At 43.7% G+C, this 19,115-nt stretch overlaps 1 protein-coding gene across 1 annotated transcript in view; it reads left to right on the top strand.

Annotated features, from left to right (window-relative positions):
* The window catches only part of LOC117350295 (annexin A1-like), a 105,827-nt gene that overhangs the window by 21,088 nt on the left and 65,624 nt on the right, over positions 1–19,115 (top strand). Inside the window, exons 3-4 of the mRNA XM_033924533.1 lie at positions 9,043–9,133; positions 17,080–17,174. Of these exons, the coding sequence (XP_033780424.1) occupies positions 9,043–9,133; positions 17,080–17,174 (186 nt within the window). The remainder of the gene's footprint in view (positions 1–9,042; positions 9,134–17,079; positions 17,175–19,115) is intronic.

Raw genomic sequence — 19,115 nt, 5'->3', positions numbered from 1 at the left:
AAATAGCAAAACTTGATTTTTTTGGCTAAGTCAGATACTTGGGAGCCTTTTTGCTAAAATGCACTGAAAGTGGTGTTAACGCCTTCTAACACAGCTAAGCCTTTATTTATGTGGCATCTTTCTTGAATTTTTATTTGGAGGTCCAGCACTAATGTTCCTATTTGCGTGTGGTACCTGCTAAGAGTTAACACAGGAACCCACTCATTTAGGAGGCGCTAAGTGCTCTCTCGTTAACTGTATTAACTACTTAGCATGCAGTAATCATGTGAGGGGGCCACTGAAAGGTTCTCAGCCCAGCCAACAAAGTTGGAGCAGTCTCAATCGAGGGCTGTACATTTAGAGCCTGTTTTACAAAGCCGCGCGGCAACAGCCCCAAAGCCCTTTAAATCTCTGTGGGCTTCGGGGCCGTTACCGCGGCTTTGTAAAACAGGCCCTTAGTCCAGTAATTTTCCACTTTTTTCAATCCATCAGAAAAATACAGAATGAAAAAAGTGGGAAAACACTGAACTAAGGGCCTGATTCTCTATAGGATGCCAATCGCATCTACTTTTACTAACAGACGCCTTAAATGTAGGCCAGCATTTTACATATCTACATTTAAGGTGTCTGTCTTGCACCTACGGAGATGCATAGGGATGCTTACGAATGCCCAAGGCTACTTCTGGTGGAGACCATGCCAACGCCATGCCTTGGGCATCCTTAAGTGTTTCTATGTGTCTCCGTAGGCATGTGACCTATGCTTACAATGTAGGTGTCCTTCTCCACCCGCATTTTTAAAAAATGTGTATCCTGATTGGCTGTGAGACGGCGATAGGACGCCTACCATCACCTACAATGGGGATGCCCATTTGTAGAATCAGCCTCTAAGTACATAGCTTTCGATGGAGATTGCCCAACTTTGTTGGTTGGGCTGAGAACTTTTCAGTGGCCCCTCGTAAATACTTCCATGCCCATATTCTGCCCATGTCAGCACACAAATTATTTTAGAACATAAGAACATAAGAAGCGCCATCTCCGGATCAGACCTTCGGTCCATCAAGTCCGGCGATCCGCACACGCGGAGGCCCTGCCAGGTATACACCTGGTTTATTTTATAGCCAACCATACTTTATATGCCTCTCTCAAGGAGATATGCATCTAGTTTGCTTTTGAAGCCTAGGACTGTCGATTCTGCAATAATCTCCCCTGGGAGAGTATTCCAGATGCCAACCACTCTCTGTGTGAAGCAGAACTTTCTGACATTAGTCCTGAACTTGTCCCCCCTTAGCTTCATTTCATGTCCTCTTGTCCGTGTCAAATTGGACAATGTAAATAATCTTCTCTGCTCTATTTTGTCGATTCCTTTCAGTATTTTGAAGGTCTCGATCATATCCCCACGCAGTCTCCTTTTCTCAAGGGAGAACAATCCCAGTGTTTTAAGTCGATCCTCATATACCAGTTTCTCCATACCCTTCACTAGTTTGGTTGCTCGTCTCTGCACCCTCTCCAGCAGTTTTATATCCTTCTTTAGGTAGGGAGACCAATGTTGGACGCAGTATTCCAAGTGGGGTCTGACCATTGCCCTATAAAGCGGCATTATAACTTTCTCCGATCTACTCGAGATTCCTTTCTTTATCATGCCCAACATTCTATTTGCCTTCTTTGCCACTGCCGCGCATTGTGCTGACGGCTTCAGGGTCCTATCTATCAGTACACCCAGATCCCTTTCTTGTACACTTTTTCCCAGACTTGCACCTGACATTCTGTACTCGTATTCCTTATTCTTACTGCCTAAATGCATTACCTTGCATTTCTCCACGTTGAACTTCATCTGCCATTTCTCCGCCCATTTTTCTAACCGACACAAATCGCTCTGGAGTTCCTCACTATCCTCCTGCGATCTGATTGCCCGGCAGAGTTTTGTGTCATCTGCAAACTTGATGATCTCACTGGATGTTCCGTTTTCCAAGTCATTGATATAAATATTAAAAAGGATCGGTCCAAGTACTGAGCCCTGGGGTACACCACTAGTCACTATCTCCCAGTCGGAGAACTTCCCATTAATGCCCACTCTCTGCTTCCTGTTATCCAGCCATTTGCCTATCCATCTTTGTATATCTCCCTCTATGCCATGGCTTTGTAGTTTCCTGAGAAGTCTTTCGTGTGGAACTTTGTCGAACGCTTTCTGGAAGTCCAAGTATATTATGTCCACCGGCTTTCCACTATCAATTTGCTCGTTCACGGTCTCAAAGAATTGGAGTAAATTCGTCAAACACGATTTCCCTTTCCTGAATCCATGTTGACTGGGTTTCATCAAGTCGTGTGTGTCCAAGTGCTGAACTATGCTATCCTTGATCAGTGATTCAATCATCTTGCCTGGGACAGACGTAAGACTCACAGGTCTATAATTGCCCGGTTCTCCTCTCGATCCTTTTTTGAAAATTGGCGTGACGTTCGCTTTCTTCCAGTCGTCTGGTATCTGACCAGTTCTGATTGACAGGTTTGCAAGTTTTTGCAATAACTCTCCGATTTCAACCTTCAATTCCTTCAAGACTCTTGGTTGAATTTCATCCGGTCCAGGGGATTTGTCACTTTTAAGTTTGTCGATCTGGTAGTATATCTGATCTAAGTTCACTTCAACTGTGGTGAGGCTGTCCTCTATTTCTCCTGTAAACAGTTGCTCCGCTTCAGGTATTGTTGAGGTGTCCTCCTTCGTAAAGACGGACGCAAAGAAGGAATTTAGTTTGTCTGCGATCTGTTTATCTTCCTTGATGTACCCTTTTCTTCCCTTGTCGTCCAGGGGTCCCACTGCCTCTTTTGCAGGTTTTTTCCCCTTCACGTATCTAAAGAAGGGCTTGAAGTTTTTGGCCTCCCGGGCTATTTTTTCCTCATAGTCCTGTTTTGCATCCCTCACCGCCTTGTGACATTTCTTCTGTTCATCTTTATGTTTGTTCCAGGCTTCGGTTGTCTTTGTGCATTTCCATTTTTTGAAAGAGTCCTTCTTTTCTTTTATGGCTTCCTTCACCTGTATGGTAAGCCATGCCGGTTTTCCTTTGCCTTTAGTTCTCCGATCTTTAGAAATCCTCGGAATGTAGAGATCTTGCGCTTCTGCAATAGTATTTTTCAATAGGCACCATGCCTGATCTACTGTTTCAAGTTTGTCCACCATCTTCTCGAGTCGTTTTGTTACCATGGCTCTCATGCAATCGTATTTACCCTTTTTAAAGTTTAAGGTGGTGGTTAAGGTTTTGGCATGTTTCCCTTTCCCGATGTCCAGTTTAAAGTTGATTACATTGTGATCACTCGTTCCCAGTGGAGCCATGACTTCTACTTCTGTTATCGGTCCTGTGAGACCATTTAGGACCAAGTCCAAGGTGGCGTCGCCTCTTGTCGGCTCTTTTACCATTTGCTCCAGGAAGCAATCCCCTAGCACCTCCAGGAACTTTGCCTCCTTGCCGCAGTTGGAGGCTCCTAGTTTCCAGTCTATTCCTGGGAGATTGAAGTCTCCCAATATAACTACATTGCCTGTCTTGCATACTTGTTTGATTTCCTCCATCATTTCTGAGTCAGTGTCTTCCGCCTGTCCTGGGGGACGATAGTAAAGGCCAATTTTTGTATCTGCGCCATTTTGACCAGGAATTTTGATCCAGAGGGACTCCAGCTTCTCTTTCCTGTCCGTTGTAATCATTCCAACAGAATCTATTCCTTCCTTAACATATAGGGCAATACCTCCACCTTTCTGCCCTTCTCGATCCCTTCTATATAGTTTGTATCCCTGTAGTACTGTGTCCCATTTGTTTTCTTCATTCCACCATGTTTCTGTTATGCCAATGATATCCATGTTCTCATGTCTTGCTATCGTCTCTAGTTCTCCCATTTTCTTTCCTAGACTTCTAGCATTTGTATACATGCATCTAAGTTCCCTTCGTGTTACCTTTTTGGACCTTCTACTCTTGGCTGTCCTTACAGTTTCATTTACGGTATCCTTTACTGCTCCTGTGTTATCTCCCATGTTTGCTGTGTGGTCATCCCCTCCTGTGTCTGAGTTGTCCCTTCCTGCTTGTTCTCCTTTGTTGGCTGTGAGGTTGACCTCTCTTGTGTATGAGTAGTAGTCCTTTGTTCCTACGTCGGGGCATCCTGTTGTCCGTACCATCGACCGGTGGTCGACTGTCGGCTTTCCCCTGTCCTTCAGTTTAAAGCCTTCTCTATTGCTTTCTTCATGTTGCCTGCCAAAACTCTTGCTCCTTCCTTGTTGAGGTGTAGTCCATCCCTTCTGTAGTACTTGCTTTTTCCCCAGAACGCCGTCCAGTTTCGCACGAAGTCGAAGCCTTCGTCTTCGCACCATCGTCTCATCCAGGCGTTGATCGCTTGCAATTCCCCTTGTCTCTTTCCATCTGCTCTTGGTACAGGAAGGATTTCAGAGAAGGCCACCTTCACCTCCCTGATCTTCAGTTGTCTTCTGAGTGAGCGGAGCTGGCCCTTCATCTCTTCCCTGTCATACTTCCGCCCGCTCACATCATTTGTTCCCACGTGGATAAGCACAGCGGTGTCCACTCCCCCTGCTCCATCTATGATCCTGGAGATCCTGTTGGTCACATCCTTTACTCTTGCTCCAGGCAGACAGGTGACGACTCTGTCCTCTCTTCCTCCTGCGGTGTGGCTGTCCACGTGTCGTATAATGGAGTCGCCTATGATGATCCCCATCTTCTTTATTCGGGAGTTCCTTGGGGGGCGTAGGTCCACGTCCTTGGAGTAGGGCCAGTCATCTTCCTCCAATGATACTCTTGAAATTGTTTCCTGTTCTTTGAGCGGGGGGACATCTTCCTGTGCTCTCACTATTCCTCCTGGTGTGCGGTTGTCTCCTACCTCGTCTTCGTTTTCTTCTGTGTTTGCATGGGTGTCTTCTCTATTCACATGGGTTTCCTGAGTACAGTTTTCCAGCCCTGGGATCTCTACGTGGTGCTGATGAGCTTCCTCTATGAACATTTCTAGATCCTTGACCTCGTCGTTTGGGCTGTACTCCACTAGAATCTTCTCCTGTGCTCGGATTCTGTCTTCAAGTTCCATCACTGTTCCCTCCAATAGTCTTACCTGACATTTCAAGCTATCCATCTCCATGCATCGATCGCAAATGTATGCCTGGATCCCCGAAGGGAGGTAGTCATACATATTGCAGTCGATGCAGAAGACAGGAAAGCTCATCTTCTGACTTCCTTGGGCTTCCATTTCGTGCTTTACTCGTGGGTTGTCTGAGTGATTTGATGTGACCTACTTGTGCTCTTTTTTCCTACTGATCCTGAGAGTATATGATATGAATTAACTATTCAAGAATGGTCCAACTTCGACCACCTCTTTAACACTCTCCCTTATAGTCATTAATTGTTTTGTCCCTCAGAAATGCCACCATGATACTCAAGTGTTTTTTCATAGTATCTGGGTTTATGCATTCAATCTTGATAACAAGAACTTGGTGGTTGATATGCAGGCGACAAGCTCTACAAAGGGATAGTAGCCTTGTGGAAACCCTCCAGGTGAAACATGTTGGCTTATTAATCCCTGAAAATCCGACCACTTATAAGCTAAGTATTAAAGCTTTAAAAATATTAAAAAATTTGAATGGTATAATCACATCTAATTAGAAGAAATGCATTAAATTGACCCGGTGAGGATTGAATGCATAAACCCAGATACTAAAGAGGTGGTCGAAGATGGACCATTCTTGAATAGTTAATTCATACTCTGCCCATGACACACCCCCTCTGAAAAATATATTTAAAAAAATATGTATAAATGCCAGTTGTATAAATAAATTCAGTAGTTTAGGTTCACAAGGTGGCAACTTAAAAAATATATATAAATGCATGAGATAGCATGTATAAACAAGCAATACTACAAAACATTAACTTATTTTGTGGTAGCCTGTTTCCTGCACTAGCACCATATAAAGGGCTTAATTTTTTTAAATCCTCTTAATACCTAAGAAATTTATGATGAGAGAAATGGTTCTACTTAATACTGTCGTTCAGTACTGGGCCGCATTGGCCGAGAAAAAAATGTTTCTGGGGCCGCACAAACATTAAAAACGCTGCAGCAAGACAGAGGAAGGAGCTGGCAAGACTGTAAACACCCGGGGGCAGCAGAGGAAAACACTGCATCGCCCTCGACTGGGGCCGCACAAAATACTTCACTGGGCCGCAGGTTGGACACCCCTGCTGTAGTTGGTGCTTTGGAAAGTTAATCACAGTGACTGCAGTAGTACCTCAGAAATATGCATACTATGACTGAAAACCACTGGCTGTCAAAATCTACCAGCTGAATGTGTGACGGGACTACTTTTGTAATGCCATACTTGTGTTGCAGTGCTCAACTAAGAAGATTGCTACCGTGTTAAAAATAATTAAAAATGAATTACTACTGTCATCCTGACTGTTACAACATGCTTGAGAGGAAGGATAAATGAATCAAAGTGTAGCTGGAAGAACATTCTGAGGCCTTGCTCCACAGTTACTCAAAAGATAATGAAGAGAGGTCTAGTCTGATGGAAAGTGGGAGTAGGTGCTCCTCAGAACGTTAACATGGTTAATAATAGTTTGTAAATGTTTCCTCAGGGAACTTTTCAAACTCTTAATAAACCCATGCTAACCACTTTGACTACATCTTATGCCAATAAATTCCAGTTTACTGAAAAAAATACTTTCACTGATTTGTTTTAAATATGCTTCCTATTAGTTTCACGGCGTGCTCCTTTGATTTGGTATTATTTGAAAGAATAAACGACCATCTCTTATTTTCCTGTTCCACCCCACTTATATCTGTATAGGATTCTATCATATCTCCTTTCAATAATGTAATGTAATGTAATTTATTTATTATATACCGCTACATCCGTTAGGTTCTAAGCGGTTTACAGAAAATATACATTAAGATTAGAAATAAGAAAGGTACTTGAAAAATTCCCTTACTGTCCCGAAGGCTCACAATCTAACTAAAGTACCTGGAGGATAATAGAGAAGTGAAAAGTAGAGTTAGAGGAAAAATAAAAATAAAATAAACATTTTAACAAGACAGCATTGATCTAAATACTTTGGAAGGTAGAAGAGAGGTAGAAGTGCACACAGGAAATCCAAAACATTAGCATTTCACGTTAAAAAAGAAAGAACTACAAGAAAATGAGGAAAAAGGTTAAAATAACTAGTAAAGGTCAGAAGTTTACATCAGGCATGGCATTGTTCAAAAATAGCATCCTGGAAGCCTAGACCAGATATATTCCACATATTAAAGGCATAAGGACGGCCAAATGACAACCTAATACAACTCTTTTTTTTTTTTAACCATACTGGCTATTACAGCTAAAAAACATCCTTCAGTAAAAGGAAGAAGAATTCAAATGAAGATAATATGAAAGAGCATAAAAAATACAAAGGACTGATAAGGAAGGTGAAGAGAGACTTGGAAAGAAACTTGCCTCAGAGGCAAAAACATACTGTACTGTATAATAAAATCTTTTTTAGAAACATTTGAAGCATCAAAAACGGTAAGAGAAATCTTTGAACATCTAGATCAGACGTCAAACTGGTCCGCAGTGTAATAAAATTTGGCCTGCCAGACAATTAAAAAATTTCAGTGAAGCTCCCACCACCTACCTTGGCTTTCGATCCTCCCCCTCTTGTTGCTGCAGAGAGATTGCGTCGTGGAGGATGCCAGAGAATTGAGCTTGGTAAGGTGCTGCCGACAGTGTGATCTGCATGGGGTCCACAGCAGGTTGCCGATTTAAGGCTGGAGGGAAGGCAGGAAAGTCGAAGACCAAAGCGGTTTCCCGCTCACAGAGAGAGAATGGAGGCTTCCTTTTAGATGTCAGCGTTGTGCTTCATCTCTGCAGACCGGCGAGTCGGCCCTGTTCGGAGCGGCTGAATGTGAGCCGGCGGCTATTACTCTGTCGCGATCGGGAGTCCTGAGGCTGTTATGCGCCATTCCCCTGTCGTTGGGAACTACAGACAGTTGGACATCGGGAGATCTCTTGTGGCCTACCTGCTCTCCCATCTTCGGCGTTAGTCTGACTTCTGTGTTGATGAATCACGGACAAATTCTCGACTTTGTTTTATTTTATTTTTAATTTTCTATTGTTTTTTTTACTTTTTGCCTTTCATTACTGCTCTATCTTTTCTTTTTTGAAATCTTGATATTGTTTTACTCTCCTAGTTTATTCAATTTCATGTGTATAAATATCATTTCATGTATTTTGCTTTTCTGCCTTTTAGTACAGGGAGAAATCATTTGTGGGTTGTTTTTTTTTTTTTGGGGGGGGGAGGGTGCACTTTGTGTATGTATCATTGTAACTCGTTCTGGGCTCCTAGCAGGCTGCCATAGCCTCAGCAGCATGATCCCTCTGCCCCAGTCCCATATGTCAGAGGAGGGGAGGGGAGGACCGCAGCAGAGGGAACGTGCTGCGGAGGCTGATGGCAGCCTGCTAGAATCGCTACAGCTGACCGGTGTGAACTAGGACCTAAAAGAGAGAGGAAAAGAGTCTTCTTAATTTATTTTTATTTACATCACAGAGCCTGCGTGGGTTTGGAGAGGTTGTAACCCTATACTTCTGCTGAGACTAAGGGCTCCTTTTATTAAGGTGCGCATTTAGCGCGCATTAAATCGGTTAGCGTACCTTAATAATAAGACCCCTAAGTATCTTAACTAAAAAATTTGGCCTGCGGCAGCTTATGTTTTAGATTTCGGCCCCTTATGTGATTGAGTTAGACACCCCTGATCTAGAAGATTGAAGGGAGGACAAGACCATAGTAGAGAGCCTAAGGAGGGAAATTATCAGTGTGGTCTACCATTAAGATGGGTTATTTTACCACAGATCCCATATTATGCAGTAAGACTAAGTTATTCATAACCTGAGTTAACAGTAAAATAACACTTCTTAATGGTAGCCCAAATTGATAACTCCCCCCCCAAAAAAAAAAAAAATTCTGGGCACGATGGACCACTGGTCTGATCCAGAAGCAGCAATTCTTATGTTCTTATGTTGCCAGATTTTGCAATGGGTTGTCCTTGCTTCCACAGGCACAGAATGTTGGACCCTCTCTTCAAGCTTATCCTGGCTTTGATCCCGCTGCTGATGCTGCAGAGCTGGAGAAAGCAATGAAAGCTAAAGGTAAAAAAAGCATGACTATGTTATTCTTTCACAACTGAGCAAAAGAGCCAAGCACAACTGACTGAACAAACACACCTTTCTACAGACATTTTCCAAGGGACGAGATTGAAACGCATGATGAAGTAGGACGAAAGTCAGTAGAAGGGTTCAAACTTTCATTTTTTTTATTTCAAAATTTTTTATTATTTTTCTAGTATATCACCTCTAAATAAATTATCGCCTTAAAATTTAAAAAAAAAACAACTTTAACTTCTTTAAATAAATTAATTCAGGAAAATGTATATACAAGAACATAAGAAATGCCCTCACCGGATCAGACCTTAGGTCCATCTAGTCCGGTGACCCGCACAAGCGGAGACCAAGCTAGGTGTTCCCTGATGAAGACCTTGTTTACCCGTATCCCTCAATGTGATTTGCAAGAAGGTGTGCATCCAACTTGCCCTTGAATCCCAGAACGGTGGTCTCCGTCACAACCTCCTCCGGGAGAGCATTCCAAGCGTCCACCACTCGCTGTGTGAAACAGAACTTCCTGACATCTGTCCTGGGCCTGTTGCCCCTCAGTTTCAGTTCATGACCTCTTGTCCGTGTCACATTTGACATTGTGAATAACAATGTTTCTTGCTCTATTTTGATGAATCCTTTTAGTAATTTAAAAGTCTATCTATTTATTTGGTGCTGTTTGAGGCAGAAAGTCCTTCTTCTCCACTCAGCTGCTTTAAAAAAATGCTGACAGGCAAAGTCACTACAGAACTGTGAGTACCTTCATTATTTCCTATGGGAACTTTATGACTTGTGACTTGTGAAATGATTTAAAAGTAATTTGCTACAGTTTCTGTGGGTAAGGTTCAGGTCCCCCACTTCTTCAGACCCCAAATTACTATTTTTTATTTTCATTTTCGAAAAATAAAAGAACAAGAGGGCATTTGGAGAAGTTGAAAGGGGACAGATTCAAAACAAATGCTAGGAAGTTCTTCTTTACTCAACGTGTGGTAGATACCTGGAATGCGATTCCAGAGGACGTAATAGGGCAGAGTACGGTATTGGGGTTCAAAAAAGGATTGGACATTTTCCTACTAGAAAAGGGGATAGAAGGGTATAGATAGAAGAGTACTGTGCAGGTCCTGGACCTGTGGGGCCGCCGCGTGAGCGGACTGCTGGGCGCGATGGACCTCGGGTCTGACCCAGCGGAGGCAATGCTTATGTTCTTATATAGTATTTTAAAAGTCTATCATATCCCCTCACAGACCCAACAACCAACCTATGAGACCATCACAGCTGATCACCATCTCATAGCACTGCTTACAGACATAGATCTTAAACACTAACTTATTAGCCTGTACTTATTCTTTAGGTGGTGGTGCTGTTGGGGCCCATCCCACAACCTCTCCATTCTTAAAGTCTTGTAATAATTTATAATGCTGTCTCATATTTCCCTCGACCCCCCCCCAACTCGAGTTTCATGCGTATATCACAACATAACAGGATTATGCCTAGAGCCTTTCTTTTCATGGTTCAGACATCCAACATAAATAAAACAAACTGCTACTCTCTTGCACATTACAACATTCCAGCTGCAGGGCCAACTCAAAGGATTGTGTACCCTGAGACAGCTTGTGTCAGTGCTTCCTGCCACTCCTCACAGCTCTAGTATCTCTTCCTCAGTCCAGTTTCTCTCCCCCTCCCCCATGGTTTGGGTTACCATATGTCTGGGGAAACCCAGACGCATCATCTTTGTAGAGGGGGAATCTGTCCAGGTTTTTAATGGGGAAGTCTGTCCTCTTTTTAATGGGGGAGTCTGTCCAGGTTTAGCTGGCCCACAAGCTCACCCAGTTTGGCAGGGCCGGCCTACCCCTCCCCTGACTCGGATATGTCTCTCTTCTCTCCCAACTCCCCCACCTACCTCCTCCCAGCTGCTGCAATTTTGAATCTTTGGGCAACCAGCAGCAGCAACGAAGTGAGCCTGCTGCGGTCGGCCCGCTCTGGAAGCCTTCATTCTGCAGTGACTTCTGTTCCTGCATAGGCGAGACGTTGCCTAATGAAGGCTTCCAGGATAGGCTGATGGCAGCCGGCTCACCTTTGTTGCCACTGCTGTCTGTCTGAAGATTCAGAATTGCAGTGATTGGGGAGGAGGTAGGTAGGGGAGTTGGGAGAGCCATAAGAGTAATAGCTTTAACTTCCTCTTTTACTAAGGTGTGCTAGCCGATCAACACGCGCTAATCAAATTAGCGTGTGCTACACACTAACGCATTCATAGACTAACATGTATGTGTTAGTAAAAGAGGGACTAAAGTCCAGGATTAAATCACATTTGTTTTCATTGGCCTTATGGGTGGAGCCAGGGAAGGGATGTGGGTGGGGCTGGGGTTGAGGCAGGATCATGTGTCCCCTTTTTTTTTTTTTTTGTCTTAACAAATATGGTAAACCGTATGCAAGTTTCTGGTAGCAGCAACCTAAAGACAGGCTGCCTTTGCCCAGGCCCAGAGTCTTCCCTATGCCATATCCCTCCTCCTCTGATGGAATTTCCTGTGGGCAAGACATAACAGAAGGAAGACCAAGAGCCTGGGCTAAGGCAGTTTGTTTTCAAGCTGCTGCTAACAGCAATTCACACACAATTTAGAGGACAGAGTCGGGAGGGAGAGAGAAGTGATGCTAGACCCACAGGGAGGGGGGTTGTGGAGGAAGTAATTAGAGAGACCAGGCCAGGGGGGTAAGGGAGGGAGTGATAACTGGACCTTTGGGAAGGAGATGGAAGAGACAGCTTATTCATTAGACCAGCTAATCTAATCTAATCTAATCTAAATCTTGGGTTTATATACCGCATCATCTCCGTAGATGGAGCTCGACACGGTTTACATGGTTAGGGAAGGAACGGAACTCCAGTGGAATTATATAAGTATGAGAGAAGAGAGGTTGGTGTGAGAGTGCCAGGAGCGGGACGGGGTTACGTTCTGGAGAAGAGCCAGGTCTTCAGATGCTTACGGAATGGTAGAAGGGGGCTCAAATTGCGGAGAGGGGAAGGGAGACTGTTCCAGAGCTGAGTGATTCTGAAAGGGAGGGAAGAGCCAAGTTTACCAACAAGGGAGATGCCTTTTAAGGAGGGGTAGGATAGTTTTAATTTTTGAGTGGATCTAGTGGAGGTTGGATTTGAGGAATTCCAGGATAGAGGGATAAAAGGAGGAAGGATACCGTGGAGGATCTTGAAGGTTAGGCAGGCACATTTAAAGTAGACCCTGGAAATAACGGGAAGCCAGTGGAGTTTGGATAGGAGCGGTGTGACATGGTCAAATTTACTTTTTGAGAAGATAAGTTTGGCCGCGGTGTTCTGGATTAGTTGGAGTCTGTGGAGGCTTTTCTTTGTTAAGCTTAGGTAAATGGAATTGCAATAATCCAATCTGGAGAGGATAATGGATTGTACGAGGACGGCAAAGTGTTTTTGGTGGAAGCAAGATCTCACTTTCCTCAGCATGTGAAGGCTGCAAAAGCATTTTTTTATCAGGGAGTTGAGGTGGTCGTTGAAGGATAATGATGAATCTATGGTGATGCCCAGAACTTTGCTAGAGAATTCCAGCTGTAGAAAGGAGCCTGTGGGCAGTGGGATGGAAGTGGGTAATTGATCAAGTTTAGGGCCGAGCCAAAGTAGTTTAGTTTTGGACTCGTTCAATTTCATTTGTACAGTGTGAGCCCAGGATTGAAGTTTGGTTATGCAAGAAGAAATGTTAGCTGCGAGATTGGTGAGGTTCGCGTCGATCTCGATGAGGACCAGGATATCGTCAGCGTAAGTGTAGAGTGTTTCTAGGGGGGATAGGTGGAGAAGATTCAGGGAGGACATATAAATGTTGAAGAGGATGGGAGAAAGGGGGGAGCCTTGTGGGACTCCACAAGTCGGTTTCCATGGGGAGGAAGAGGAACCATGTTTGGTGACGGTGTAAGAGCGAGAACGTAAGAAGTTCGAGAACCAGTCAAGGACTGTAGAACTAATGCCTATCTCGGAGAGTAGGAAGATTAGAATGTCATGGTGGACAACGTCAAAGGCAGCAGAGAGGTCGAATTGAAGGAGAACGGCAAATCTCAGAGGCTGGAGATTTAGGTGCTCTTTATCGCTGGTGTCCTAAATCAGTGCCTCACCTGATCGGTTAAACAAGCCATGTCCTGCTGCAAATTGCTGCTTGTCTTAACACTCACTTGTCTTGTTGATTCATAAAGTTAATAACATAATTGAACCCCTCTCTACTTTTAGTTAACCCTTTCAGGTCTTAGGGCTAGATTCATCAACCTGCCCAATCAGGCATGATCCGGTCCCGATCCGGGCAGGTCCGACGAATTCTGGAACCTAAAATATGCAGATGAGGGTGATCGGAGGAGCGCCCCCATTTGCCCGTACGGATCGCTGTTGTGCGCTGTGCATGCGCTGGACCTCTGGGCTCAGCACAGAATTTTTTTTTTTTCACTTTTTTTTAGAGCCTGTGGTTTTAACCCGCTTAAGCCCGTGGGTTAAAACCACGGGCTTACACTGCGGGGAAGGGTGGGAGAGTCGGGGCAGGCAGAAGAGTTGAGGCTGGGGAAGCAGCAGCCCCTGGAGTTGACGCTGGTAACACCAGTGAGTGGGAAGAGAAGCCACAGATATCTGCAGGGAGCAGGCTTCCGGGAAACGAGGATCTCTCCGCTGCAGATCTTGGCTTCTAGGAGGCTGATTGGCCCAAAAAGTGTGTTTGAAGAAGCACAGGCTTCAGAGAGGGCCCAGAGCTCCGATGACACTCTTAGGCGCTACTACACCTGCCACTTCCAGGGGCAGAAGTATCTCCCAGGTCTGAGGTGGCAGCACTCATGCTACACAGCCGGGCACTTTGGTCTCTTCAGCAGATCTGGTTTTGCACAGTTTTCTATAAAAATGAAAGGGATTATTGTTTTCTGAACGGCATGTCTCCAGGAGATCGGGGCTAACAGGGCTAAGAGCAGGTGGCAGAAGGCAGTTGGAAAGGCCTTCAGCGACTGGTCCTCAGCAGTCGTTTTTTTTTGATCGGCCAGCCCAATCGGTGTTGCAGGGTTTTGTTTAGTGAATCGCGTCCCTGCCTACTTTGCATGCCGTTGCCCTCATTTGCATGCACGGATCAGAGGATGGTCGGCAGAGAGGTAAGTGAATCGCGCCGGGGTCGCTAAGGGGTCGCATACCGATTGGTTTGTTTGTGAATTTAGCTCTTAATGTGTCAGTCTCACTGCAATCCCATTCTTCCCCAAAAATATTTCAAAATACATTTAACACTCTAATTCACGCGTTTAGTTTTTCCTTAATAAAAATGCAATCAGGAAGGTTCTTGCACATTTCTTCTATTTCACAGCAATGTAACATTTGGCAACTACCAATAGGTGGCTTATTACCTTCACCTTTTCTCTGTCCACAACTGGCACTGTAGCCTCCAAAACAAAACAGACTGGAGATGATTGGATCTCACCCTAAACCAGATATGGGTAACTCCGGTCCTCGAGGGCCAGAATCCAGTTGGGTTTTCAGGATTTCCCCAATGAATATGCTTTGGAAGCAGTGCATGCAAATAGATCTCATGCATTTTCATTGGGGAAATCCTGAAAACCCGATTGGATTCTAGCCCTTGAGGACCGGAGTTGCCCATATCTGCCCTAGACCAGTGATTCCCAACCCTGTACTGGAGGAACACCAGGCCAATCGGGTTTTCAGGCTAGCCCTAATGAATATGCATGAGAGAGATTTGCATATGATGGAAGTGATAGGCATGCAAATTTGCTTCATGCATATTCATTAGGGCTAGCATGAAAACCCAATTGGCCTGGTGTTCCTCCAGGACAGGGTTGGAACCACTGCCCTAGACAGTACCTTTTAATGATTTCACAGATTTGTGTCTGAAATTCTTTTATCATAATACATGCCCACCCCCCTATCCCCCACTCACAGACTCCTTGGTACCATCCTCTCCCACACTGCCTCCAACGCTGTCCTCCACATTCTGCACATATCTCACCCCCACCCCCCACTCACAGGCTCCTTGGTACCATCCTCTCCCACACTGCCTCCAACACTGTCCTCTACATTCTGCACATATCTCACCCCCACCCCCCACTCACAGGCTCCTTGGTACCATCCTCTCCCACACTGCCTCCAACACTGTCCTCTACATTCTGCACATATCTCACCCCCACCCCCCACTCACAGGCTCCTTGGTACCATCCTCTCCCACACTGCCTCCAACACGGTCTTCCACATTCTGCACATATCTGCTTCAGTCTGTAGCAAGGTCAGGTAAGATATTATCAATACATCACGTTGTATCCATTATTCAAGATCCATGTACAAATGGGCATTTTGCTAGTATTCAGTTGAATCTCTTTGCTTTATTTCTCCTTAACTTGAATCTTCGAGTCCTGTTACCATGCTACCTTAGATTTATGCTTTATCTTTGCCAATATTCCTCAGTATTTTATAAATGACAAAAATGAATCTTTTAAAGTCTTGGGGAAAAGTTATCAACGTGGGCTACTGTTAAGATGAGGTGTTATTTATTTATTTATTTTTACCACTGCTTGTGCTACTTTAGCACTGATCCCATTTTATTCAATGAGATCTACCAGTAAACTAGGTTAACAGTAAAATAACTTCCCCCCCCCCTCAAATGGGAAGGTTCTTTAGCTCTTCAAGTTATAAGAAAATGCTTAGCATAAAGGTATACATATATTTATCTATTATGACTGGAGATAATTATTTATTCATAGAGTTTCTGAATTTTTGAGACCTCAGAAACTCATTCTCCTCTTCAACTGGCTCACCGTAAACAACCCTACCTGTTTCCATCTCAAATAACCATTCCCTAGGGTACCTGAAGGAAATAACAGAGAGATCCCACATGCCTATCCAAGGCCTTCTTGAATTCAGACAGTCTCAACTGAGAATAGGCTTGGTTTGGGGACATTCCAACTCCTCATATTGTCTTGATGAAGGGCTGTTGAATTTTTCTTAATGTGTCCCTGGCATAGCCCAGAAAATGTGTCCTGTAAAAGTGAGGGCTAACACTAGCTGCTCCAGTGCTTCCCGCTGAAGTTGGTATAAAAAGTATGAGCAACCTTAAAAAAAGCTTTTGATTGACAGACTCTGAAGTACCACATTGTTTGGTACCCTCAACCCTAAACCTCCTCATTTCTATTTCCTAGTCTTTTACAGGATTCTTCTGGGAAGTGTAGCTGATTTTTCTTTCCAAATTAAATACTTTTTTTTTCTGTTTGTCTAAGGACAGTTACAGCAGTTTTTCTGGAAAGATTTGAAATGAATAGCTAAACTTGGGAAGGATAGTTATTCTAACTACATGCATACATCTAGGCCTTGAAATAAACATCCAATTCCACTGCTTGTAGCTCTTTGGAAACACTCAATGCTGATGGGTGGCTAGTCTCATAACAGCTGTTGCTCATTTTCATTGATTTGTAGCCTCAGGTATTTCACTGTTAGAGGTCTACTGAAAGGGAAAGTTTACTTTTTGTGAATCCCAGTTCTTCCTGAAGAAGGTTTACATTCAGAGCCTCAGTTCTAGTATATTTTTCCATGCAAATGAACATAATTGTAATTGTTTCACGTGCAATATGGTTTTTTAAACATCCTTAAAATCTTGATTTTCTGAAAAAAATACAAACAAATGCAAAATATCATATGAAGATTAATTTTTGTTAAGTTTTATATGCAGTGTAATAAATGTTTCTTTGACACGGCTGTGGAGAGTTCTTTCTAAAATATGGGTCTCCTCAACAAGTTTCAAGTTTATTCATGGCTTGATATACCGACCATCACAAGTATCTGGGCGATTTACAATATTAAAAATTAGAAAGGAATAATAAAATTTTTGGTTTGGGTGAACAAAAAAAAAAAAAAAGAGGGTAAACCTAAAACTATGACAAAAGTATTTCCAGCTGTGTTCTGGAACTTTCAGGTGTGGATGAAGGCACCATCATAGACATCGTGACAAAAAGAAACTGTGAGCAACGTCAGTTCATCAAGTCAGCCTACCAGCAGGCCACTGGGAAGGTAAGCACTGAACCCATTAAACATCTCACATTTAGAGTCAGTTCCTTTAAATGGTGCCTAAATCGATGGCATCTACAGAAATGGACGCCGGTCCCATGTTAGTCACACTTAGGTGCCATTAACAGAATCGCGGCTAGCGATGCCTAAAAAAACTTAGATGCCTGCAGTGAGGGTCAGCGTTTTATTGGCTTACATTGTAGGCATATAAGTTCTTTATTAAATTGTTCCTAGGCACCTAAGTCCCGCTCTGTCCTTAACCTTTAGGTGTCCTGCTGTAGACAAGTTAATGGCACCTACACTGAAGTCAGCTCCCTACTTTTTTTGTTTAATGAGTTTTTAATTGGTTTAAAATGACACAGTCAATTACACTATGTTTTCCAGTAGGGGACCCTAGGAATGGAATCTTCTACCCTTGTATATCAAAAAGCAATGCAATCTTGATGGGTTTAAGAAGTTATTGAAGAGACATTTATTCTGCATTGTGAAATAAGGGCATTAAGGCATCTGTTTTGGTGTAAGCGCTGGTCGCTTATTTTGTGAATATTTTTTTACATGTATTATGTACTTTTATTACCGTGTTTCCTCGAAAATAAGACACTCATATTAATTTTGGGCCCAAAAAACATACTAGGTCTTATTTCAGGGAAACATGATATTTCAACAGCCATTTCAATGGAAATTAAAAACCTGAACAATGAAAAATTGTCAGGTGCTTCTCATAACAATCTGCTTATCTGCTGCTTCCTGTCCCACCTCTCAGCTGGGGATCCCCTCTAGCCTTTGCAAAGGTACCGCAGTTTTAGATAAACCAGGACCCATTTGTGACTCTTCACTACTTTTCACGCCCATACCCCCCTCCAGCCTTCAACCCAGTGTCTCTATTTCTCTCATATATACCCCATGCCTTCACCCGGTTTCTCTCTCTTATATCTCCTTCCAGTGTTCTCTTTTTTTCGTGCGTCTCTCTCACTCACACATCTCTGCTCCAATCAGTCTGTCAGTCTCTTATATCGCTCTCCAGTCTTCACTGTCTCGCACACACATCGCCCCCTTCCTCCAGTCACCCTGTTTCATTCTCGTATCCTCTTCCAGTTTTTACTACGGTGCACTTACTCTCCTCACCTTGCAAATAGTGCATTTACTACCTTCCTGTTGCTGCCATTTCGCTCCCTGTTAGCTTGAGTAGTTCGGGCAGGTCTTGCGAGATTCTAAACCGTGAGACCTGCTCGAACTTCCCACACCGTGCTACTCAAGCTAACAGGGCGCAAAATGGCAGCAACAGGAAGGTAGTAAACGCGCTACTTGTGAGACTTGCCGAACTTCCTGCACTGAGCAGCTTAAGCAGTTCCGACGTGATGGGAGGGAGAGATGGAAGGGTCAGGGTCGGCAGAGAGCGGGAGGAAGCATTTCAACTAGGGCTTATTTTCGGGGAAACACGGTATGTATGTTTTTACTTGTGAGCCGCTTTGGGAATAGTGGGTTATAAATAAAACAAAACAAACAAAACGATGCTAATTAAAGCCAATTAAAATAATTATGTTAGGCAGTGGTAGGGCGCCTACTACCACCTAACTTACAGCACTGTTTATAGAATATGGCCCTTTTTTTTCAGCAGCTGGTGTCTGCTTAAGCTTTAATCCTACACAACATAACAGTAACAGTGCACTCCAGGGTGAGCTGGAGAGCTCTTACTTAGATTCCTAAATATTGAAGAAGAGCTAGGGCAAAAGTAATTTCACCCATTGAAGTGTAAGTATGGAATATTTGGGAAATGCCTCGGAAACAAACACTCACGTCCCAACCCGCCTTTATTCACAATCTGTCAGGGGCTGCTCCAGGGGTTGTGGTGACCTGAGCAAACTATTGTTTTATTTTTTTTGTGTGTCCCTGTTTATGGGTCATTCATGTAGTAAATTTTCACCCATTGTGGTCACTGGCTGA

Source organism: Geotrypetes seraphini, chromosome 1 (assembly GCF_902459505.1).
Source record: "Geotrypetes seraphini chromosome 1, aGeoSer1.1, whole genome shotgun sequence".
NCBI lineage: Eukaryota > Metazoa > Chordata > Amphibia > Gymnophiona > Dermophiidae > Geotrypetes > Geotrypetes seraphini.
Note: the sequence above shows the minus strand (reverse complement) of the source record. Positions and strands in the feature narration are given on the sequence as shown.